At 38.8% G+C, this 25,631-nt stretch overlaps 1 protein-coding gene across 25 annotated transcripts in view; it reads left to right on the forward strand.

Annotated features, from left to right (window-relative positions):
- The window catches only part of PJA2 (praja ring finger ubiquitin ligase 2), a 31,803-nt gene extending 8,223 nt beyond the window's left edge, over positions 1 to 23,580 (forward strand). For 7 of the 25 annotated variants that reach the window (XM_086868420.1, XM_023943541.2, XM_086868414.1 and 4 more), the window contains 8 exons: positions 3,754 to 3,954; positions 9,015 to 10,050; positions 14,161 to 14,346; positions 15,824 to 16,009; positions 18,036 to 18,144; positions 21,717 to 21,819; positions 22,121 to 22,236; positions 23,416 to 23,580. In XM_086868420.1, the coding sequence (XP_086724546.1) occupies positions 3,756 to 3,954; positions 9,015 to 10,050; positions 14,161 to 14,346; positions 15,824 to 16,009; positions 18,036 to 18,144; positions 21,717 to 21,819; positions 22,121 to 22,236; positions 23,416 to 23,496 (2,016 nt within the window). In that variant the 5' untranslated portion in view covers positions 3,754 to 3,755 and the 3' untranslated portion in view covers positions 23,497 to 23,580. Of the gene's footprint in view, positions 1 to 1,785; positions 1,834 to 2,153; positions 3,257 to 3,753; positions 3,955 to 9,014; positions 10,051 to 14,160; positions 14,347 to 15,823; positions 16,010 to 18,035; positions 18,145 to 21,716; positions 21,832 to 22,120; positions 22,237 to 23,415 lie in introns of those variants that run through there. The other 18 variants (XM_086868407.1, XM_086868403.1, XM_086868410.1 and 15 more) reach the window with 7 other exon arrangements.
- Positions 23,581 to 25,631: the final 2,051 nt, after the last annotated feature.

Genomic DNA, 25,631 nt, shown 5'->3' on the forward strand with positions numbered 1-25,631 from the left:
TTAGAAATAATGAGTTAAGGGGGCAGGTGTGGAGAATATGAGCTGGTTTTAAGTTTTCCCCACTTGACAACCAATGCATATACTTCTGGGAATAAATGCAGATTTATTTTTTTTAAGATGGTAACCTAGAAAGTATTAATTGTGTCAGTATTACATGCATTACCTTTTCAGATCTTCAGTGTGAGATTCTGTTGTTACCTTCTGGGAGAAAATATTTTCTGTAATTCATAGATATAAGGGAAAAAAGAGCAGTTGAGTAGCATAAACGATTGATTTTTATTTCTATGTCAAGTATTGAGATTGGGTCCAGAATATGCATGCAAGTTTTTTTTTTATGAATGCTAGGAAAACCTGAGGAACAACATAAAAAAATATTAGTTGTTAAAGGATTGAAAAAATACTTCTTAGATAAATACTTGAGTCTAACTTCACATTGCTTAAAAAAACAAAGCAACTAGTTAAATACTTCCTGCAGCAGAAAATGATGACAACTTGGAACTGTTTCTCCCCAATGCTCCCTCCCCTCTGGGCCCCCCAGCCACATTCTGCCAGGCTTTTTCCTCCTGTTTAATAGGCCTACACATCCTGTAAGAAGTCCCCCTCCAGCTTTCTTGTAGCCCCACTTTAGGTACTGGAAGGTTACTGTAAAGTCTTCCTGGAGACTTCTTCAGGTAGAACATCCCCAGCTCTCTTAACCTGTCTTCATAGGAGAGGTGCTCCAGCCTCAGATCACCATCATGGCCCTCAGTCGTGTACTCCTTGACCCCAGAGAGCTGCTGGTCTTGACGCTGTGGAGGATGTGAGGGTGTTGAGAAGATAGGAGGGAACAAAAGATAATGGAGAGGAGAGTAAAGGGAGGTGACCAGGTTTCAGTGGGTGAGGACAGGATCCTGCCAGCATATGTCTGAACAGGAAATTCCAGTTGTCCTACATCTAGCTCTGTAAATTGGTTTGAGATTTTTTTATTATGTAGTATTGTCAAGAATGTATATCATTTCTGTTACTTAAGTTACAGGGCTAGGTTGTGAACACATGCAGGCATGCATCTACTCTAATCTTGGAACACTTGCATCTGGAAAAAAGGATTTTTTTCCCCCTTTTTTTTTAAAGAAGTGGAAGCGGACAAGTTTGTTAGGATTTGTTCTAGATTCTGAGGCTTTCTGTGGTAGAGCATGTAATTTGCTCTCTGTAGGGAGTGGTGTCATTAGTGCAGTGTTGGTAGAAGTAAAGAGGAAGCCCAGCACTCTGTCGGTGATTAAGGCAGTGCCTATTAATGGCTGGACCTACCTGTTTGTCAACTGTGCATTTATGAGACAATCTCTCCCATTTTTTTAATCAGCTCTGGTTCGCCAAAGTGCTTTCCTGTTCATGATCCTGTTGAGGAATTCAGGTGACTTTAGTAACATTCTGGAAGTATGGAAGTGTGTGTATAAACATCTTCAGCCGGAGAAGTGAATAATTAGTTTGCCCTACCTTAGTTATTTATTCACTGATGCTTCTTTAAGACTAGTAAGTTTTGCAGAAATGCATCTTGTCTGTGATGGTTGGGTGTGTTTTGAATAGGTCTACTAAACTGAGCTTCTGAAGCAATACCTACTTTTTAGGCTGAGCTAGCCTGGAAAAACTACCTGAGAGAGGATATTGTGTTTCACAGTTTCATTGCCTAAAGGGTTTCTTGTAAATTGGTCTCAGCATTCATGTGGCTAAATGCTGCTCATTTCAGGCATGTAGGTAAATAAATGCATGCCTCTTTGGATTATTTTTGAATTTTTTTTTTGTATTTAGGTAGAAGTTAGCCTCTCCTGAAAACCAAATGTGACATCCATACTTCCTGTAAGTGGTGAAAGCTTTCACTATCTTGATCCAATAAGTCTTTCCCAGGACAGAAGAATAATAACTGCCTGCACTGTCTTCTAGGAACAGTTGAATACGTGATGAGAGACTGTATGTGAGAGCATTATTTGGATCAAAAAATGTAGTGCATTAAGTAGATTTTGCATGTTGTGAACATCAGTTTTTTTAAAATGAAACATTTACATTCAGAGAGCTTGACTGTTGAGGGGACATCTGTTTTTGAGCAATACTGATATTTTAGAGAACAAAATGAAATTAAGAATTATGCAATTTTGTTGTATTTTTATCTTGTTTGTTTCAACCACTTATTTGAGAACAGATTTCTGCATTACTGTTCTGATTTACTAATCTAACTGTTGGATTTTATTCTGCAGATTTGGATATGGCTGCTAATTATCATCTCCCTCTATCAGTCTGCTGACCATCCATGTTGTAATCAAGGGAAATTTCAGAATTTTCAGAGCTTGGTTGAAAACAAAATAACTTGCTGGTTGATTAATAATGATATTAACTACTGGCTGACTAGATAAGAAGATGAATTGTCTTTTTGTCTACTTTTCCCTGCATTACTTACCAGGATTTTTGTTTTGCAAAGATGACAGAGTTTTCACCTTTCTAAATATTACATATTAAATATACAGGAGCGGTATAGTTAATAACAGACATTTTAGATTCTTGTTTTTAATGTAGCATGAGCAGGTCTGCACAAATACTCAAAAATATTTACAGGGAAAATTATGTATAATCAAAGTACATTGAATTTCATAGATAAATGAGGGGAAAAAAAGAAAAAAAAGCCTCAGTTACCCGTATTTTTTTTTTCTGCTAATGTTCAATCTCTTTCATATGTCTCTGGTCATAGATACTCTTTTTAAGTGTAATGAAGAGATTAGTTGCACAGCCTAGAAATAAAAAAGCTTTCATAATTTTCTGAAGTTCATAATACTCTATATGTATTATGATGGTTGCAAACTTTATCTTCCTTGTCTTTAATGTTAACTTTTTAACTTGGTGAATTTCAAGAACAGAAACTTTTTACTTCTATATCTAGGAAAGATTAAAAGTGGCTTAGAGGGACACAAAAGTCATTGTATATCTGAAATAGTTAACTTCTAATTGCAATTGTACAAGCAACAGCCTTCAGGCATGAACCCTTGTGTTAGATTATTAATACCTGATAATACTGCTGTATTATAATCTCTCTATTACAATATTGCCAGCCTTTTTCCACTATTCCTCAAGTTCCTTTTTTCTCCTTTTACCATATTTTCTTGGTAAAAGCTCTAAGTTTTATTGACGTGAAAAACTGCTGTAAGAGGTAGCAGTGTGTGGGAATGCTTTGGTATGGCCGTGCCTGGACATACTACCTCTAGCTGTCTCCCTGGGACTTTTGTTTTAGAAGGTGTGATTTGATTAATTATACTTTTCCAGTCACAAAGATAAGCTAGCTATGTCTTCCTGAATTGTGCTGTATTACCTGAAGGATTTTCCATTATAGTGCTTGCAGATCTTTTCTGCAAACTGATGTATGTGTTGTGTCAGATTTATGAACAGAGTGAAAAAAAACCCCAGAAAATTGTGACATTTGGGATTATTAAAAAAACCCCACATTATTAAGTCTGTTATTTACTAAAAGTATGTTAAGATGGGGGTACAATCAATGTTTGCCAATATTATTTAGTGTAGATGAAAACTCAGTTACATGCTTTCATAACATGGGCCCAGAGCACTCTGTGTTCTTAATAATCATATTCTTGATGAAGCTTAATACTTCAGAGAAATAGAAAATTCCTTGAAAAAAAAGTATATCAAAGTGTAAGGGAAGAGAGAAACTGCAAAGACATATTGTTATTTAACAAGTCTTTCTCTGTCTTTCTCTTTTTCCATAATCTTAAGTAGCAATGGGCCAAGGACTTGGCAAAACTGCCTGGCCCAAACCTGCTGGGGGATATCAGACTATTACGAGTGGAAGATGTGGAAGAAGGCATTCCTATGTTGGGTTTAGACCATTTTTGAATAATCAAGACAGAGATGGACATCAACGGAATGACAACTGCAAACAATTAGAATTGGAAGATGTTCAGAAAGAGAATTCTTTATGTATGTACATATCTTGGTGTATGTGCCATTTCATTGCAAACTGGGATTCTTGGGGCTGGAGGAGGAAGGCGCACTGAGAGCCAGATAAGTGGGTCATCTTATTGAGCCATTTCCTATGTCTCTAATTTGCTTTTATACTGAATTTCATTCTATAAAGTATAAATAATCTAATAAATCTATATTAGGCTGTGTAGCTTTTCTTGAAGAACATTCATAATGAGTTAATGTGTTCTAACAAACTAGATAATAATAGCATTGTTTAATTCAAATTATTTTGTCTCCAAATTAAAATTCACATTTGGAGGAAAATGCATATTCTAACCTTCTCTTTAGAGCAAGGCTGTGAAATATTTGATGCATCATGAGCCAGATTGTTCTCTCTGTCAGCCGTAGTGAAAATTAGTTTAAGCCTCTAAAACATCTTTAAAGGTTCCTTTTTTATTTATACCAGTCAGACCACTTCCCTTTCTTGTTTAATGAATATTGGATGTTAGTATTTACCAAAATGCTTTCTGTGACATGAGCATCTGAATAATAATTTAATAGAGGAATGCAAAATGGCTTGATGGATTAGAAATATGGTCCCATTTCTTTGCCTGAGGTTTTCAGCTTAAAAAAACCCCACTTGCTATAACCTTAAATCTTCCAAAGTGCCTTGGAAGGGGGGGAAAGGACTTGGGGGTACTGCTCAACACTGTCTGAATATGAGCCATCAGTGTGCCCAGGTAGCCTAGGGCACCTGGCCTGTGTCAGCAATAGTGTGGCACCAGGGCAGTGATCATCTCCTGTTCTGGGCATCAGCTAAGTTACAGCTCAAGTGCTGTGTCCATTTCTGGGCCCCTCAATTCAGGGAAGAACATTGAGGGGCTGGAATATGTGCAGAGAAGGAACAAAGCTGGAGAAGGGTCTGGAGCACAAGTCAGATGAAGAGCAGCTGAGGAAGCTGGGGATGTTCAGCCTGGAGAAAAGGAGGCTTGGGGAGACCTTCCTGCTCTCCACAATTGCCTGAGAGGAGGTTGGAGTGAGTATTTCTGCCCAATAACAAGTGATAGAACAAGAGAAAATGGCCCAAGGTTGCTCTAGGAGAGTTTTAATTGGCTGTTAGGGAAAACATCTTCACCAGAGGGGTTGCCATTCATTGGAAGAGGCTGCCCAGAAAAGTGGAAGTGCCGCCAGTTCCTGGAGGTCCCTAATAGGTGTGTATACATAGTCTAATGGTGGACTTTGCAGTGTCAGATTTATGGATGCACTTGATACCTTAGTAGCCTTTTCCATCATAAGTGATTCTATGGCTTTACAAGGTCGCTTTTTTTTTTCCTCCTTCCCATATAGACTATTCTGAAACTGCTTTCTTACTCTAATTTTTTTTTTCTTTTTAAATGATAATGGCATAGTGCTATTTTAGCTTTGTATTCAATTGTTTTTGTAATCTGTTATGTGATGTGGATCATCTTGGGGTGGTTTTAATCTTTCGTAATTGAAGTGTGTTTACTGTTGTCCATGCTTTGTATATTTTTGATCTAGTTAAAGGTCTATTTCCTGCAAGGCAGGGTGGACATTAGTGGAGGTTTTCCTACTGTTTCTGTATAATGCTACCACATTCCCCGTTTCAGTTTCAACGTGCAGTTATTTTTTGGGTCATTAGGTATATGCAGTTTAAGGGTGTATTATCTCCCTGTTCTTAATACAGTTCTTTATATGCAAATTAGTCTAATAACAAGATGCCCTTCCTTTACATTTGTTTGGGTGTGTATTACAACTCTTTGAATTTATCTTACAGAACCATTTTGGATTGACTTACTTTCTTTGTCTCCACTAGGCTACATTTTTCCCCAGATGGTATTATATTTCTGTGGACAGGTATTACCTAAAATCCTGCGTATTTTCTGAGTTAGAAGGAACTCACAAGGCTCTTTGAGTCCAAGTTCTGGCCCTGCATAGGACATGCCCAAGAATCACTCTGTCTGCCCAGGAATCCAAATACTTCTTGAGCTTGGTCAGGCTGGTGCCATGACCACTTCCCTGGGGAGCTTATTCCAGTACCCAACCATCCTTTGGGGCAAGAACCTTTACCTGATATCCAACCTAAGTCTCCCCTGAGACTTCAGGCTATTCCTTTGGGTCTCGTAGTGACAGGCACCACAGAGAAGAGATTAATGTGTGCCCCTTACCTTTCTCTCTGGGGATGCTGAAGACCCCAGTAAGCTCTCCCCTCAGTCTCCTCCAGGATGAACAGATCAAGTTGCCTCAGCTGCTCCTGTGTGGCTTCCTCCAGTTGGTTCTTCACTATCTTCATGGCCCTCCTTTAGGTACTCTCTGATATCTTTATATCTTACATGGTGGCACCCAAAACTGGCCCCAGCACTCGAGGTGAGGCTGCCCCAGAGAAGAGCAGGACAATCCCCTCCCTTGCCCAGTTGGTGATGCTGGGCCTGATGCCCCCAGGACAGGATTTGCCTTCCTGGCTTCCAGGGCACTGCTGACTCAAATCCAGCTTGCCACCAACCAGGAGCCCCAGTGCTGCTCTCCAGCATCCTGGACTTAGTGTCATCAGCAAACGTAGTGTATTTTGCAGTCCTATATTTAAGCCGCTTATGATGATTTGAAGAGCACAGGACTGAGGATGGAGCCCTGTGGAATCCTACTAGTGACAGGTCACCAGTGTGATTTCACTTCATTCACTGTCACCCTTTGTGCCTGACTTGTGAGCCAGTTACTCACCCATCCCATAATGTGTTTATGTAGATGTGTGCTGGGTGTTTTGTTCAGAAGGATCCTGTGCGAGGTAGTATCAAAAGTTATGGTAAAATCCATAAAGATTACCTGAACTGGTTCTCTTGATCCAGTTGGTAGGATACCTTGGTGTAAAAGGAAATTAGGTTTGACAAACAAATGAAGCCGTGCTGGCTGTGACCAATGGCTGCATTTCCTTCGGGTTTTTCACTACACTAGAATAGGCATCTGTAATTTTTTTCAGTCACTGAAGTGGATTGATAGGCCTGCCTTTCTAGGGTAATCCTTGCCCTCCTTGAAAATTTGGACAGTATTAGGCAGCATCCAGTCAGCTGGGACCTCTACAGATTCCCAGAATTCAAAAATCATTTAGTGAGGCCTTGCTGTGACATCAGCTGACTATTTGAGTAGTCATGACTTGACATGAGAAGCAGTATTCATCAGCAGCCTGATGAATCCTATCAGGCCATATAAACTTACAGAGATCCAGCAGGAGTAGCAGATCCCATACAAGTTCAGGCTTGACTGGGAATTATCATTCTCATAGTCATTGTCCTCCAGTTCAGGGCACTGGGACCTCCTTGGACATCCTCTCTTCACCAGTCTTGAAGATGGGCAAAGAAATAATTTAGCATCTCTATCTTGTCTCTATCCCTGTCTGAGGTGACCATCCTCATCCTGTAGTGGGCTAATGTTATTTCCACACTGCCTTTGCTACTGACATACTTATTAAAGCTTCTTCTTGTCCCCCACGTTTCTGACCTGCATCATCCCCAACTGAGTTTTGGCCATATGAATTTTTTCCCTGTAGTGGCAGCAGAGTCTCTGTATTCCTCCCATGTCACCTGACTTTTTTTCCACTGGCCATACACCTTCTTTTCTTGCTTTAGCTCCAAAAGAAGATCCTTGAACATCCATTCTAGCCTTCTGCCTCACTTGCTTGACTTCCAACATTTTTGAAATTGCCTTTTCCTGTGTCCTTAGGATGTGGTCTTTAAAAAGTGACCAGCACTGAACCCAGCACCTTCCAAAGCATTTTCCCACACTCTCACTAACTAGGTCACTGAGCAGCCTGAAGTCTGCTCACGTCCAGAGTTGAAGTTTTTACTTTTCCTTCTGTCACCAGAGGCTTTAAACTTGATCATTTCACATTCACTGTGGCCAAGATAGTTACCAGCATCCACTTGGATCATGAGATCCTCTGTTACCAAGCAATAAATCAAGGACGGCATCTTTCCTAATTGGCCCCTTTAGTACCTGTACCATGGAGTTACCACCCAGGTGCTTTAGGAATCTAAGAAACTGTAGAAAATGGGTAGGAGTCAATATTATTGGCAATATTAAATGTATTCAAGTAATTAATTAATAAAGGATTTGATCCTTGGTAACTTGTTATGTGTGAGTCCGATTGAGCAAGAGGAATGGACTAGATGATCTGTAGAGGGGCTTGCCAATGAACATTGGCTTGCAGCAATTCTGTAGAGGAGGTTAAAGATTCTAGTTAGATACAGATATATTTCCTGGCAGCCAGACTCCTGGTGCTGAGGGACATAGCTCTCATAAGATTCCAGTGCCAGGAATTCACTGACCTAGTAATGGAGCCTCATCTGATGATTTAGATGAGGTTTTGGACAAAACAGTTTGGACTGTTGCCTTGGTTAGGAGTTTAAAAATTACTTGATCAAAGGATTGATTTTGTAGTAGCAGTGCTGTATATGTTTTTATCTTCTTTAACTCTTGCTGCTAGATTTGATGTTTATGCTCCCTTTCTGCAAGAGGTGTTCAAGTGTAATACAACTAAAATGCATTTGTGATGAAGCAGCTATTAACTGTAATACCACATTCAACCCTGCTATTTTCTTCTTAGGAGGAGTTGCACTCAAAGTGCAGGTACAAAATATAGTTCTTTAAGTATGTAATTAATAGTAGCAATAAGTGGCTTTATCTGAGTGTGGCAGCAGGCACAATTTAGCCAGTTAATGAATGGATAGTCCAATATGGAGAGAAATGTTTTTAGTTTTCCTGTTATCTTACAATTCTCTTTTATATAAACAATGTAAAAATTCTCCCTGTGTATGTGTTCCTTTAATACTTTTTTCCCTATCATATCTGTAGCTGGAATTGTATAGTTTAGATCTATTTTTGTAGGCTTAGTTTGTATAAATGAGCAAGTAAATGCATTATTGAAGAATGACTGACCTCTGATGAATGTTTCTATCTCTTTGCACTGCAGTCCTAGAAAATTATCCCTTCTTTTTAATGAGCAGTTGTTGTAGACAAGTATTTTTCTGTTGCTTTTGATTATTCCAGTGCATTGTTTCTTACAGCTTTCTCTGAAGATTCCAGTCCATTGGTCCAAGTTTCTGCTGATTTATTAGATGAGCCTTTATCAAAGGATGCTAGAGAACCTGTTTGCCAAAGCGCATCAAGCCAAACTTCTGAAGTGACCACATCACCATTTTCTGTATTCTGTTATGGCCTAGAAGACAGCCAAATCTCACAAGACTTGATGAATCCTTATGAAAAACCTGAGGACCTTGCAGAATACACATCTGGAGGGCATAATGATTTGAATGGTAAAAATGGAATTGGTTTTGTAAACATTGACTCCTATGAGCCAGATAGCAGTGATGGAGAGGAAGAGGATGCTCTAGACAAATATTCTTGGATAAGAGAAGCAGCAGGTCTAATTCAGGGCAGACTAGATAACATACTTTCTCAGTGTGAAAAAGAGGTGGAGTCTCTTAATGACATACAGTCCCAACTGTCTGCTTTCAACCACAGTGTTTACAGAGAAAGTTGTGAAGAACCAGGACCAATTCCTTTGGCATGTCCAAACAATAGGACACTTAAATCTGCTGAAGATGAAGCTATACCAAAAATTAGCATGAGTGATGACAGTTACGAAACACAACAGGTAACACATATAGTGGATGTTGGAATTGGAACCCCCATACCAGTTGCTGATGTATTAAATATCAGTGATGGAGAGACTGACCAAGAAAATTCTTCTGAGCTAGTAGTGAGACCTAAAATTAGAAAACAAAATATTGCAAAACAGCTGGAAAGAGAAAATTATCTCCCTAGTGATAATGAAGAGGAAAATGATTCCTGGAGGAGAATTGGAGTTGCTGATGTCCAGCAATGCCATCCTGAGTGTCCCTTGAGAGATGGCAAAGATGAAATTAGTTCTGGTGTGTTCTTTCTCTCAAGAGTGCACAGTCATCAAAAGAACATAGAAATAGACTTAAGAAGAAATGAAGTAGCTCAACAGCAAAACAGTGTTCTAAGTGACAGTGCTTTTTGGAATGAATTTGAAGACCGCAACACACGTTACTTAATGTCCCATGAAGGTGAAGACAGGTAAAATTTTAGTTTTATATCTGTTCTAGTGTTGAATCATTCATGTAAACGATGTGCAAAACTGAACAATATGTTAGCAACTGAGACATAAAAACTTGAGGCATTTCAGGATATGATCAGATAACAAGATGCCAACTTTTCCTTTCAGTTATCCTTCACTCTTCTGGTAATGTAAAAAGCCTTTGTCTGCAGTCAGAGCACCTTATCACTGGGGAATATTGTTTGTTTATTTTCATTTCACTTTTACTAAGTAGATGGAGGGTAACAACAGAAAGCCTTGTTCAGCTTTGTAAGTTTCCTTCTTGGCTTACTCTTCAGAATTTGGTTTTTTGCTACCAAATCTCAATATTCTTAATGGCAGCCTATTTATGTTCTTGTCTCCAAAAAGATTCCAGCCTTTTGAAAGAAATTGTTTTTCCTTGTAATATTTGAAGAATAACTTGATAGGGTTGCTTATAATCCCTTTTTAATAGAAATTCTTCAGACTACTAGGTGTTTCTAAAGTAGCTATTAATTATTACAGTTTTGGATTTGCAAATTGCTCCAACCTTGACATGAGAAGTAGTATTCAGGTTCCTCCTGCTTTGAGCTCTTCAACCAAAAGACAAAGTAGTTTTTTTTCTTCAAGTTTGCTTTCATCTTACTGATTCTGTTCCCATGGCATTCTTCACAAGACCTGTCTTCTGGATGTTGATGTGGCTTTCTTGTGCATGTGCTTGCCATTTGTAAGCTAACCTGCTTAGCAGATTGTGTTTCCTATGTTTTTGTAGAGAGAAAAGCATGAAAACTAATTAGCATAAAATCTTGTCTTTAAAACGTTGCAGAGTTGCAACTATGAGAGAACAGAATGCATTTTAAAATGGGATAGTAGATTTAGTGGCTTTTTTTTTTTATTCAAGGTATAGGTATAGGGTCCTGCACTTGGTGAGGGGATAATGTCCAGTGGCAGCACAGGCCGGGGGCTGACCCACTGCAGAGCAGCTCTGCTGTGTGGGACCTTGGGATGCTGCTTCGTGACAAGTTGACCGTGAGCTGGCTGTGTGTGCCCTGGGGGCCAGGAGAGACAGTGGGATACTGGGATGCATCAGGAAGAATGTGGCCAGCAGGTCAGGGAGGTGATCCTGCCCCACTTCTTGCCCTAGTGAGGTATATCTCAGGTGTTGTGTTCATTTTTGGTTTCCACAGTTGGAGAAAGTTAAGGAATTACTGAAGAGGGTCCAGTGAAAGTCACAGAGATGATGAGAGGTCTGGGGCATCTCTCTTATGAGGAGAGGTGGGATCTGGGTCTGTTTAGTCTGGAGAAGACTGAGAGGGGATCTAAGTAATGCAAATATCTCCAAGGTGGGTGCCAGGAGCATGGTGCCAGATTCCCCTCAGTGATGCTCAGTGACAGGACAAGGAGCAATGGCTATAAACTAAAACACAAGAAGTTCTACCACAACAAGAACTTTAGGCTGAGGGTGGCAGAGCACTGAAACAGGTAGCCCAGGAAGCTCCTTCCCTCTCTGAAGAAGTTCCAAACCCACTTGGGACCCTTGTGTCACCTGCTCCAGGCTGGACTGCAGGATGGCAGTGGGATTTGACTCAGTGATCTTCAAAGGTCCCTTCCAACCCTGGCAATTCTGTGATTCTTAATAAAGGTACTTGGAAATGAATCCTTCACTTCTTTGTAAGGTTTATTTCTCAAAAATCGTTGTTAGTGTTTAGTCTCTTTTCCATTTTTTAAATACTGCTGCTAGAAGATTAAAATGGCATGAAGAAGTGTAATGTATTCTCCAATTGTAGCACCAGCTTCCATGATGCATAGTGATGGGTTATTACAGCATAACAAAAAGAACATGGATTATTTGAAATGTTCTTGATGATAACAGTAGCTGAACTAGTAAACAGGAATCACGTGTTTTTGACTTAGAATCCCCATAATTTATGTTCTAAAACCTAAAAATACTTGTTTGTGAAATAAATTGTCAATGATTAGTCTGTACAAAGGAGTAATATGTTCACTCTTGAAAGGTGAAGTTTTATGTTTAAAGGTTTAAACCATATTTTATGTTCATACAGAGCTGCATAAAAGGTGGATTTGACATAGGTGTCAAACTACTCCTTTCAGTTGAGTTTTAGCTTATTGCCAACCCAGAGAGAAATTCACCTTTTGGTTGCTGCAGTGTGGGCCTCCGCCTCACAGTTCTCTTCAAGGATGTGCACAGCTATTATGGTGTTAACATGTTGAAGCTGTGTGGGAAGGAGAAAGTCTTGCATGTTTGTTAGAACCATGTATGTTCTAAGTTGGAAGGATGATGGAAGGTCCCAGGGCAGGGGTGGAGAGAGGAGGGTCATATCCATTAGCTCCATCCATTTAATTTTGCACTATATAGCAGGTACAGGTTAGGAGGAGGTTCAGCCAGAGGAGAGAATGTTAGCAGCAAATCCACATGCAGATGCTGTGTTCATGTGCTATGCTTCTAGCAAGTGGCAAGTCTGTAATTACCTCTCTAACCATTAAGTAATGTTCTGTACCTGTGCAGAATTGAGCACAGTTAAATCTTTGTTCTGAAATATTTAATGTTCTTCAGCTGTTTAGAGTTAGAAACTTTAGGTATATCCTTTCCTGGTTTGAATTAGTGTTTTTGTATAAACATTAAAGAGAACAAATTTGACTAAAACCAAAGGAGGAGTATTTTAAAGTGTATTGGAAGTCTTTCTCAGATTGTAAAATAGAGACAACTAAAACAAAGATCTGAGTATTTCAGCTAGTCTTAGAGTATGTAAGATGAAATTGTAAAATATATATTAAAAAACTTGATCAAACAACATAAAACCAAACCATATTCCAAACCAAACAAAACTCCCAACCCAAAACCAAAGAACCAAGAACCAAACAGAACAAAAGGTTAAAAAAAGTCAGTATTCAACTTTAGATGGTATAATATGAGATGCATTAGACTACAATCAGAATTTCGTAATAGATATGATTTCTATTTTAAAGTAATCCATTAAAATAGCCCAAAATTAATGAATATTCTCATTTCCATCACTTTTCTTTGTCATCAAAATTGTGATAGAAAAATTTATTCTTGCTCTAATTAAAATGCTTATATGTAATCTGTGTCTTAAACTTATTTTTTCTTGTAAAACTTGCAGTGTATACTATGCAGTTTTTCAAAATCACTTAAAATTCATTAAATTGAAAGTTCTATTGGCATGTATTTGTAATATTTGATAAAGAAAGGAAATTAGTGGATTTGTTGTTGGGGAGGTAACAATATACTTAAACATACTAGGTTTAGCAGATTAGAAAACTATGCTGTGGGTGTTGTGGATTGCTTTATAAAATGAGGTCTAATAAACATGTTGCCTGTTTGCATGTATGTTTTCTTTAACTTTTTGAAGTGACATAGCCAGTTGATCATATTTTGAATTTCAATAACTCACTATAATGAGTGAATCGTCAAAGTGCCATTACCAATGGTAGCAGTACTTCGTCTTTCCTAAGACTGTGCTAGCACTGTTTTGTTTAAGCTGCCCAAAGCTTATTTACTGCCCTTTTCTGTGTGGTGCCTGAACAAATTGTCTTTTCAAAACTCCCTGCCATTCATCTTGTTTGGGTTAGTGAATCAAATAGTTTGCAGTAAGTCATCCATTATACTTTCCTGTGTTTGAAAAAGTCATTCTATATAGTTTATATGTTCTGAGAGCTTTTACTTTAAATTTGTTTGACTGAGAGGTAAGGCTGACATTGATTATTATTTGTTAATCAAGCAGTGCCACTGCTACCATTTTTGTAATCTGGGAGAAAGATGTGTACAGTGAGTTTGCTTTCTTTTCTTGAGTTGTTTCCTGTACTCCACATATGTGGCAAGGGAAGAACAAATGTTTTTGCAAAGTAGGATCAGTATAATTTTCGAATTCTTTCTTACAGACTGATTTTTTTTTTTAATCAACTCTATATACTCTTGATTTGTAATGCAGCTTTAGATAGCACAGGATTAATTTCTCTTTGAAAATAAAATGCCTATATTGAGGGCAGTGTTGGTAGAAAAGTAGGAAATTGTTTTCTTTCCCCTAAAGCAGTGTTTGAATTCATACTCTATTACCTTGTTTAAATTGCAGCTCAGAGTGCAGTGATGGAGAATGGTCTACATCTGTGCCTTCCTATTTTACTGCTGTGGAAAAAGAGCAGTCCTCAAGTGATGAAAGCTGGGAGACTGTCTCGTGCAGGGAGGAGCATGACCCTGGTGTGCAGAGGAGCAGCGGTGGTGCGAAAGAGGAGAGCACAGACTTCTGCTTCCAAGAAGGGTATGTCTTTATTTTATTAGCTCACCTCCTATAGCTTCTGGCTTTGCCAGTAGTCGGGTGCTCACATAGGATAACACATATTATTCACAAAGAATAATATCTAAAACCAGTTACCATACTAGCAGCAATCATTTGCCTACATCACAATAATCTGAGTAGTTGTATGCATTTCAAATCAGGGAAAATATGGCATTTCGTGAAAGCAGTTCTGTGTAATGAAAAATACAGGAACTGTGAAAGTGCATTGAGATGAAGTGTCAATAGGGTTAATAGATTTAATATACTGACTTTAAAAAGCCAGTTAGGCAAGTTAATTGTTAAGATACACATATTACATAAGTATCTTTTGATACTGCTTAGGATTCCTTGAAAAGAACCTCTTTATTTCTCTGCTTTATTGCTTCTCCTATTCCATTACTGTTCCTTATTTTCTGCAGTCCTATCAGTGATTAAAGTGAACTTGAATTACTTGCTTTAAACTTCTTGCTAGTAACTTTAAACTTACCTTATTTTTCCAGTCATTCAGTACTTATAAACTAAAGGGAGCTGCCTTTGCTATAAGGCAAAATTAGTAGCAATATACAGCTAAGAAGAACGTGCTTATCTTTTTTCTAAGCATCTAATATTGACTTTAGTTTGGATCTTTATAAAGCAAAGGCCACGCCTAAGTGTTCTTTCAGGTTCTTCCACTTCTAGGTACATAGTACCTATTGCCAAGCAGTCCAGTTTGTTGTTAATGCTTTTTTAGTATTCTCCACATGCTTGGGTGTTGCAGAACTACTGTGATTTCATGAAAACTTTGACAACTCATCTCTTTCAGAGCAACAATAATGGAGCTGTGTGCTTTTTAACTTTCTTTGATATGAATAGCATGAAAATGTATGCATCTTTAACATAATTTCTGTTTATTTTCCCTTTTGTAAGGGAAGTAGGCTACACAGCTCCATGACTCTGCATCCAGGTGACTTATGCTCCTCTAAAATGTCCAGGAATGAGAGGAGGCTTTATCTTGCAAGATAGCTTCTCTTGCAAGTAGTATGTCTTCACATTTCATTCAGGCCAAGCTTTGCCATGGAGGCTGCCCTAGGATGGCAAGATCTTTTTCCTTAATGCCTTTAGGAACTTGTAGATAAATAAGAAAATGTTTAGTACCAAATCTATTAGCCTTGTCAGGGATGCTGGCTGTACTAGGAAAAATTCAAAGCAAGCTCCTTACTGTACTGCTGGCTTTGACCCTTAGCCAAAACTTTGCCACAGAATCGTGGGTGTTACTAAGTTCGGAGTCTGGAACTGATACACTGGGAATTTCTTGAATTTTTATGACAAATGCTAAATTTCTAATCTGTGACTCTAGGGTCTGGGAAACATGACTGTTTAGTCTTTGTGTTATGTGTGGCTTTTGTTTATGTTTTGTTGCTTATGTGTTTGTTAATTCTCTTAGCTTTTTAGTTTTAGCTTTTCATTTATTAATATAAAGGGAGCAGACATTCTTGGAGGAAGGTGAAATTCCTTGGTTACAGTATCGAGAAGAAGTAGAAAGTAGCAGTGACGAGGAAAATGATACACTTAGCGATTTTGTGCACCTTGGATTCTTCTTGTTGGATGGAAATAACAACCTTGAGGATGACTCCAGCGTGAGTGAAGACCTGGATGTGGAGTGGAGGTATGCATTTGATAGTTGTCTGCTTTAATTTCAGAGGCGCAGTAGTTACTATTTCATTTTCTATGTAAGATTTCGAAAGTACTTATGGCTATCAGTATGCAGTTGCTTCAAGGACTAATAATCTCAGTTTTAAAGTTTAAGGTATTTCAAGTGCCATGTATCTTCTAATGAGAGAAAAGGGAATAGATTTGCTAAATCAGGCTGTGATTTGAGAAAATTTTGGTGCCCTAAATATGCAAAGCATGTGTCTATTTTTTAATTTAATTTTCAAGTAGAAGTGTAACAAAAATAAGGCAATATAAATGTAATCAGCATTCAAGTCAGTCGTATTTTATAATTGGTCTTTTCCTCCTTTGAAACTGGTGTAAATTAGTCATTATAAATCTATTTTATTTCTCTTTGAAATGCTGTGCACTTACCTAATATTATCATAATTTTGAATGCTTCACTCCATTTTCTGTCATTAGATTACTGAAGGATATTGCAATCAATTTATTATAAAGATGCTGCAAATACCAGGAATAAAATTATTGGAGCCACATTCAAAATAGTATACTGTATAACGGTATAGTGTGTTTGTTTTAGAAAGTGATAGACAAAAGGTTTTCCAGTGAGAGACATAACACTTGCTCCCTTCTGGATATTAAAATATAAAGTCGAGTGCAGACGTACCAACGCAGTTGTTTTCTCCTTGTGAAGTTATATTGTGGAAAAGCATAAAAGGGACTAATGCATGAGAGTCCAAACTAGAAGCAAGGCACGTGTTCTTACACTATCAGGCAGTAAGCTAGCAATGGAATTGGGTGATATGGACAGAAGCTGTGTTTTAAGTGTTGGAGGTTAGCCTTAGTAAGCTTCCTAGTTACTAAAAGCAGGAACAAAGATGTTGATGGTCAGTTAAGTTTTGTCTGCTGAGCATATGCAGACCTGTACATCATTTCACTTGTGCCTGTTCTAAGATTTGGTTTCTGAATTTCTAAAAGAGAACTCAGAGGAGCTACCAAGCCACGAACTGTGACATGTGATGTAATCAAAATCGGATTGTTGTAAAACAACCTTAATAGAGTACATATGAAACATCAGCTGAACTTACGCCCTTTCACAGAATGTTCTGAAGTATATATTGTGGGAGTGTGGTACCACTGTGCTGGGACCTGGAGTAGGGAGCTGCAGAACTGCCTCTGAGAGGCTGGGGCTGCCCCATGTGGGGCACAGCTAGTTCCAGCTGGCTCTAGTGGACCCACCACAGGGTGGGGACTCTGAGAAAGTACTAAGAAAGGATAAAAAATGCTGAACAGCAAGCAGCGTGTGAGACAGAAATGAGGATGATGTGAGAGAAGCAACCCTACAGACACCAAGGTTAGGAAAGAAGGGGGAGGAAGTGCCCTAGGTGCTGGAGAAGACCATGGTGGAACAGATAGGGATATGCCGAAGGAACTGTGTCTGGGGAGAACCTGTGCTGGAGTAGTTGGTGAGGGACTGCAGCTTGTGAGCAAAAACCATACAGGAGCAGGGAAACATCGTGAGGAGGAACTGCCCATGGACAGACCACAACTCTTCTTCCTTCCTCTCTGCCCTGCTTGGGATAGAGGAACTTAAAGGGCTCAAGGATGCAGGAGTGAGGTTGAGCCTGGAAATAAAGGGATGGCTAAGGTGTTTTAGTTTTTGTCTTTGTTTCTCGCCATTCAAATCCATTTTTGTTGGCAATAAATTCATAAAATCATAGAGCAGTCTAACTTGAAAGCAAACTCAGAAGATCATCTGGTTCAACTTTTCAATTAAATTAAGGCTTTTCCTGAGTATGTTTGGCCTGTGGTGGTGATGGACAACTCATGGCCCTTTTTCTTGACCCATGAGCTTTTAATCTTATTTACATGTTCATTTGAGGCAGGGGAAGGAGAGATCAGCTGGCTGGGTATCTGGCTGTTATTAACAGGTGATGTGCAATAATTTGATATATGCAGACTTTGTGTTGTAACTGTTTATTTTGAAAATAAGACCATGTTTCTTAACCCATGTTTTTCAGACTACTTGATGAGTTTGGTGATGGCCTAGGACTTGCTCAAGCCATTCCTTACATGGAACCTCAATTTCTCACATTTATGGCACTAGAGGGACGCTTAGAAGCTGTGGAGGTATTAAAGTATTATTGATGGTCTTATATCAGTGATGTTGTGACACAAAGATTTATAGTTGAATCCTTTTTCAACTTAATCTGAAAATCAGAAGAGAAAGGGAAAAATACTTTCCTGTGTTAGCTTGTACTTTTGGGTCTGCAAACATGAAAATACATCTTGGAAGTTCTTTTAAAGGATGTACTATTCTACCAGTATAAAGATACACCATTTAATTTCAAAGAATTTTGCCAAATTCTCTACATAACAAAAAATATTATACTTGAATCTATGCCTGTGAATTGTCCTAGCTTTTTTTTTTTCTTCTGCAAGAGTACATTTGGATTTCTCAAACTTTCATTTATCAGTAGAAGACTTTCCTGTGTTTGACTTCTTGACTCTATGTATTTTAAATTTCAACAAAAAAAGTTTTAAAAAAACCCACCCAATAACAAACAAACAAAAAAACACAATCAGGAAAATATACCATCTGAAAGAAAAAAATGCCTTTTATCTTTACCTTGTTCTATCCCATTTCACCTCTCTAATTTTGAATAGACCAGAGCATTTATTATCAAGAACCAGCATGGTAATAATCTTTGTCTTTTGTTTATTACTTCAGGTTGATCAATGTCAGAGCGAATATAGAGCTAGCTGAAATCCACTTGGATGTAGTGCAACAATTCTTGCACTGGTAGAAATCTCCCCTGCAGCGTATTTGTCAAAATAAGAGTTAAATGATGTGTAGACATATAATATGGTATTACAACAGCTGAACTGAATGCTTTGTGGGTGACCTAAGTATAGGGTGGCAAGGGGCAGTTTGGCTGCTAGCAGCTACTTTGAAGGGGTGAACAGGGCAGGCTGTATGTCATAGTGTGCTTGCAGGCAAAATACCAAGGGCACTTTGAAATGCTCTCTAAAGCTGGCAGACAGTGGAACAATCATAGATAATGGGGTTTTTTTCCATGGATATATGCAAAGTCTATGATTTCCTGAATAAGCTTCCCAGGTCTTTTTCAAGGGAGTGGAAGGGCCGTTCCCTTAAGTTGGCAGTCATGCAGTTTCCAGGTTTTGACATCCCCCGAGGTAGATCATCATGGGATGATGGGAGGTCATTATTCATGATCAAGTATCACAGGGCCTTCTCCAGCTGTGTAGGATCTTGTTAGCATTACTTATTTAGAGATACTTCATTAATGTGGAGAAGGTCTTTTGATGTCCTTATTGTAAAAGCAGTATTTTGAAGCTGTATAGAGAATTTTTTTTTTCTCTAGCTGCTGTTTCTCACTTCATAAAAAAAAAAAACAGAACTGCAAAAACAGTTGACTTCTTGCTTTGCACTAAAGCAAGAGGGTCTGTGTAGAGAGAGGAAACTAATCGCATCTCTTTTATCTGCACATTAACACTTAAAAAGGAGACTGAGTTTATTATGACTCTTTAGTTTTTCTTTCTCATTCCTCTGTAACATTTGCCCAAGTACTCTGTTAGAAGAAATGTGTGCAGTCCTGTCAGAATGACCTGTAGAAAGGTAATCCTTGGTGATTATGTGCATGGCTGGCTGAGGAGGTGCTGTAATTATGTTTGTGTCACCAGGAACAGAGGCATTGAACACCATTAGGATGACTGCAGAGGTACCTGTCATACAGGGCACTGGGAATGCAGAAAAGCCAATTCTTTTATGTAGCACTTGTGCCTGATAGTAGCACATAAAGGTGTGAAACTTTATGGTGGGCATAGAAGTCTGGCATATTTGGGATTAGTCAGCAGAAAGTGGTAACTGAGTTATAAAAGGAGGGGTTGTATGGACTGTGACTACATGGACAGCAGAGGTTTTGAGTGAGAATTCCAAATATTCCCTTCAAATCTCAAGAAGAATATAGAGTACATATTTTTCCAGTATGAAATAGTTACTAAAATTGTTCAGAAAATATGAGCAAAATAATTAACTGTTGTTTTGAAATACTTGAAAGGTATGTGACACAATAAAGCATCCAAAGCATTCAAGTGTATGTTAATTGGAGGTGAGGGAGTGGGAGAGATCTATCCCAAATAATTGTGACTTTGGAGTTTTGAGGTAATGAAAAGTATTAGATGCTTGTTTGAATACTCATGCTGGATATAAACAAAAGTTTGACACATAAGTAATATTGCAACCTTCTGTATCCCTGGGATTTTACCTAGTTTTTCCAGGTGTAGTAGTTACTGATTAAGCATAGTATTTTTACCTACAGTTTATTCTCATACCACTGCAGTTGGAGCAAAAACCAAATACAAATACTAAAATAATCTAAATGTTAGTAAGGTAGTATTGTCTGCTGTACCAGAATTTGATGGGTATTAGCTGTAAAATTGGAGCAGTGTTCCTGTTTTCTAGGGGGATTTGCACACTGCACTAGGGATAACCCCAGGTTTTCCCTTAAACTGACATATTTCTAGATAAGAATACATGTAGCAGTAGGAGCTGCAAATATTTCTTACCTCATGCTGATCTCTCTCTGCCATAAGGGTTTGACTGTAGGTATGAAACTGCTTGCTTAGATCTGTGGTAGTGTGGTAGCTTTAGCTACCTTGTCACTGTGATCCAAGTCCAGGCATGTTTTCAGGTTGCAGCTGTAGTAACTTCAGGGAAAGTTTAAGAGGAAAGACTACTGAAGAGATTTCTGTATAATCCGGTGTTTCTCTAGTATATAGAGGTTTTTAGTTCAGTGTATTCCCAACATTACTTCTTACTAAGAGAGTTTTATGGCCAACAAAGTAAATAATTTTTAAGCTGATTAGATCAGTAAGTAGTTGTACTTAAAGAATGTGACTATTTCATGCAGGGTGTGAACCCAGTGCTTCTATGTTCTTGGTCCTTCAGTTTCAGTTTGTTTGCTGTTCAAACAGGTAGTGCATTTCTCAGCAAATATAACCAAATATTCTGAGTTCTGTGATTTTAATCTTTTTTTTCTACTGGATATCCTTTTGGTGTCTTACATAGTTGAATGTATGATGTACACAGCAAATAAGCACAGAAAATATGATGTAGACTTGTAGTCTTAAAGATTTTGTATGGTAAAAAAATTTGAGTTTAAAGAAAGGTTACTTCAGAGCATTTTGTTTGTTTTAAGATTAGAAATACCTACATGGATCTTGGGGTTTTTTTATTTCTTGAAGTTTACACTGTTAATGTAGGCAAGGAACTTAATATTTTTTGTAATTCAACAGTTGAAGCCAGGAAACAGAGTAATGAGGCACTTACTTTCAGAAGTAAAATGAAAGGACAGTTTTAGATTGTCAAGCTTTATTACATTTTCAACTTGCTGTCTTTTCTGTAACTTTATAAAATTAGCAAATGTTCATTGTAGATAAAGTTGTGACTCTGTCCTCATATTCTTAAGAATGCTTTAAAAGCAAGGCATTGCTGTTTTGGCATTGTTTCATCTCATTCATTATAAAAATAAAAATGGTGTTATGGTTAGTTTGCTAGACATACCTTCCATTTAAAAAAATACTACTGCTAGAATTGGATTCCTTTTCTTGCTTGTTTGTTTGTTTTGCATGAAGTGTTAAATTTGTAAGAGGACTTGATCTCTTCTTACCCCTTTCAGACTGCTCTGGCACAGTTGGAGTCTCTTACATTTGATGTTGAGCAGACTCATCCACCAGCTACGAAAGAAACCATAGATTGTCTGCCACAGATTATTGTCACAGGTGACTACAATGGTATGGAAAAATAGTGAAAAAATAATTTCCCCAAAGTCTGTAAGAACAAGTTCAATTTTCTCTAATACTGTAGATGCATTATTTAGGTCTACTTACTGCATCATTCTGTCTTCAGATCTTTTGAATCTGAGTATAATTTTGATCCATTTGGAAAACTAATCTTTACTGGTGTTACTGTGACTGTACTTTTCAGTCATTGGTGATACTGTTGATAATATATATATTTTAATTTGAGCTCATCTTAGATGTAAAACAAGGTAGTAATGTTTTTTCTTCATCATGGCTTTAGGTCAAGAGCAGTGTTGTACTATCTGTTGCTGTGATTTTGTGGAAGGTGAAATCATAACAGAGCTACCCTGTCATCATTTGTTTCACAAACCTTGTGTAACTCTTTGGTTACAGAGAGTAAGTACTGCAGGATTGGTAAGGGATCTGTGGGGGGGTTGTGTATTTTGTGTATTTTTCTGGGAAGAGCAACTTTACCTCTTTGAAAATGTGAGATGAAATAACTGGCTGGTGAGTTCATGCATTATGGAACCAGATCCGAGTGTGGAAAGAAATTTGTATTTGTACTCACTTGAAGGGCAATTTCTTTAATAGAGGGAATATTTCTGTAACAGAAAACATGTTTTCCTTTACTAAGAATGAAAAACATGGCTGAGTTAAACTTGTTTAGGTACAAGAATAGCTTTCTTTACTATATTCCTACCTTGAAGTAAACACCATGGAATCATTTTCTCTGAGAAATGCAAAGGGTTTGCTCTGTCTTACCACAATGTTAGGCCTGTTTATGGTGACAGCTGAGGATGGCAGGGGAAATACTGAAATGCTTGTAGGTTAACTGTTTTAAAATTACCTGTAGTAATTTTATATGATATTAGATTTCATTTTCATGATCTATAATCAGTTTCCTTTCAAATGTCTTAAAAAGGCTTGCATTATGTTGAAGCTAGACTAAAACCCCCATGATTAATGGACTGGTATGTTCTTTTAGTTGCACTTGCACTCTTTGTGTGCTGTGCAAGCCTGGACTTGGTAGTTCCCAGTGAGCTCACAGTGTAACACAATTTCCTCAAGAGTATAAGAGAATGATTGTACCATGAGGGTCCTATCAGAACACCTCTAGCAAGGTGGGTTGATAGGTTTATAATTTTTTTACCTTGATAATGTTGATTACTGTATTTATTTTTCTTGTTTTACACATCATGCCTTTTTTTTCTGTTGTCACCATAAATTGCTATTGTTGAAAACTAGGACAAATACTTCCTCTTAGATTTGGGCTATACCTGACTTGTTTTTAATTCTTGCCTGAAAAAATAGTCTCACCTGTAGAATTAATGCTGTGAAGAGCGACTTAGAGAGAACCTGCATTTGCTGTGTAGCTGCTGTAAAAACAAAACAAGTCTTTATTCTGAGTTTGTGTTAGCTGTCAGCTCCACATAGCTGTGCCGTCAAATTTGAGTTTGAAGTGGTGCTGTTGTAGAGACCCTAAATACTAATAAAGTAAATAATAACTTTTAGCTTTTCAGTAGAATTGAATGCAAACTGTGCAAATGACCTGGGTTTTTTTTTCTCTTTTTGTAGTCGGGAACATGCCCTGTTTGTCGTCATGTGCTTGCACCTGTTCTACCCGAAGCAGCTGATGACACTGTATTTTTTATTTGATTGATGATTCAGCATCTTCTGTTAATATTGCTACAGGACCCTCATACTAGGGTCAGAAATAAAAATCTGCCACCAAAATAAAAATGTCAATTTTGCTTGTTTTAATAATAATGTGAAAACAATTCAGTATAAAATAATAATGTATAGTCAGGATTGGCTTGGGTTGGAAGGGACTTTAAAGATGATCTGTCTCCAGCCCCCCAGGGGTTCCCCCAGGGACATCTTCCACTAGACCAGGTTGCTCCAAGTCCCATCCAGCCTGGCCTTGAACACTTCCAGGGCTGGGGCATCCACAGCTTCTCTGCTGGCCCTTTGCCAGGGCCTCACGTTATGTCTTAATATGTAATCCAAATCTACTTCCTTTTAGTTTGAAACTATTCCCCCATGTCCTGTCACACACCATTGTAAATAGTCCCTCTCCATCCTTCTTGTGGAGTCCCTTCAGGGACTGGAAAGCCACAATGAGGTCATCTCAAAGCCTTCTCTTCTCCAGGCTGAAAAATCCCCATTTGCTCAGCCTTTCCCCATAGGAGAGGAGCTCCCTCCCTCTGATCACCTTGGTGTCCCTCCTCTGCACTCTCTCCAGCAGCTCCATGTCCTTCCTGTGCTGGGACCCCAGGGCTGGAGGCAGCCCTGCAGGTGGGGTCTCACCAGAGCGGGGCAGAGGGGCAGAATCCCCTCCCTCCCCTGCTGCCCACGGGGCTCTGGATGCAGCCCAGGACACACTTGGCTCTCTGGGCTGGGAGTGCCCATGGCTGGCTCATGTCCAGCTCTCCCCCCCAGCACCCCCAAGTCCTTCTGGGCAGGGTTGCTCTGGATCTGTTCATGCCCAGCCTGGGCTGGCACCAGGGATTGCCCTGACCCAGGTGCAGCACCAGCACCTGGCCCTGTTAAACCCCAGGAGATTTCCATGGGAATCAAGCAGTGGCTTGAGCTTGTCCAGGTCCCTTAGAAGTGTCAACTGCACCACTCAGCTTGATGTCATCTGCAGATTTGCAAAGGGGGCACTTGATTCCTTCATTAATAAAGACATTTAACAGTTCTAGTTCCAATAGGGATCCTCAAGGGCCACCACTTTTCACTGTTGTTAATAGAGACTGAGCCATGAGCTACCACACTCTGGCCACGGCCACCCAACCACTTTTTAGCAATCTAGCAGCCCATTCATCAAATCCATTTCCAGTTTAGAGAGAAGAATGGTGTGGGGGATGCTGTCAAAGGCTTTGCTGAAGTCCAAATAGATGACACCTGTAACCCTTTCTTCAGCTACTGCTGTAGTCACTCCATTGCAGAAGGCCACCAGGTGGGAAAGAATGAGAAAGCAAATGGGAAAAATAAGCTTGTTTCCATTCAAGTTTAATGTTATCTATCCATTCACTAATATACTGAAAGCATTCAGATTCTGGCAAGTGTTGATAAGATAATTTGTTTTGGCTATTAGACAAAGAGGTAACATTTTTTTCCTAGCTAGCCATAGCAATTGTAATTTACATGCTGTTAATTATGTGTCAAGTGAAATTACTGTTCTTAAGTGAAAAGAACTTCCCTCTAGTCAAGGAGAATGTTCTGAGGGTTTTGGATAAGGTTACATGGTAACCTGCTCCAAGTTGAAATTCTCTAGACACCTTCCTTGTTACAAAATGCAGAAAGCGCCTGTTTCCCTTCTTTCCTTATTCTGTGCTTGATTGAACACCTGAGGAAAAAAACCATTTTTTTAATAAAGTAAAGCTGCAAAATGCAATTATTCTCTAGCTCTAAAACATAACTCCCTATGAACCACAAAAGTTGCTTATATAAGCTGTGAGAAGTGTTTGGATCAGAGTGTCTGAGCTGAAAGGGCCCTTACACATCACCTAGTTCTAACCCCCCGTGCTGTGGGAGATAGGTTGTTCCAAGCTCCATCCAGCCTGGCCTTGAACACTTCTAGGGATGGGGCAGCCACAGCATATCCAGCACTGTTCCAGAGCCTCACCACCCTCACAGTAAACAATTTCTTTCTGATATCTAATCTAAACCTTCTATCAGTTTAAAATCCTTACCCATTCTCTTATCACTGGACATCCTGATAAAAAGTTCCTCTTCAGCTGTTCCATAGCCCCCCTGGAAGGCTGCTCTAAGGTCCACCTGGAGCCTTC

Source organism: Cyanistes caeruleus, chromosome Z, assembly GCF_971803275.1.
Source record: "Cyanistes caeruleus chromosome Z, bCyaCae1.hap1.1, whole genome shotgun sequence".
NCBI classification, from domain to species: domain Eukaryota; kingdom Metazoa; phylum Chordata; class Aves; order Passeriformes; family Paridae; genus Cyanistes; species Cyanistes caeruleus.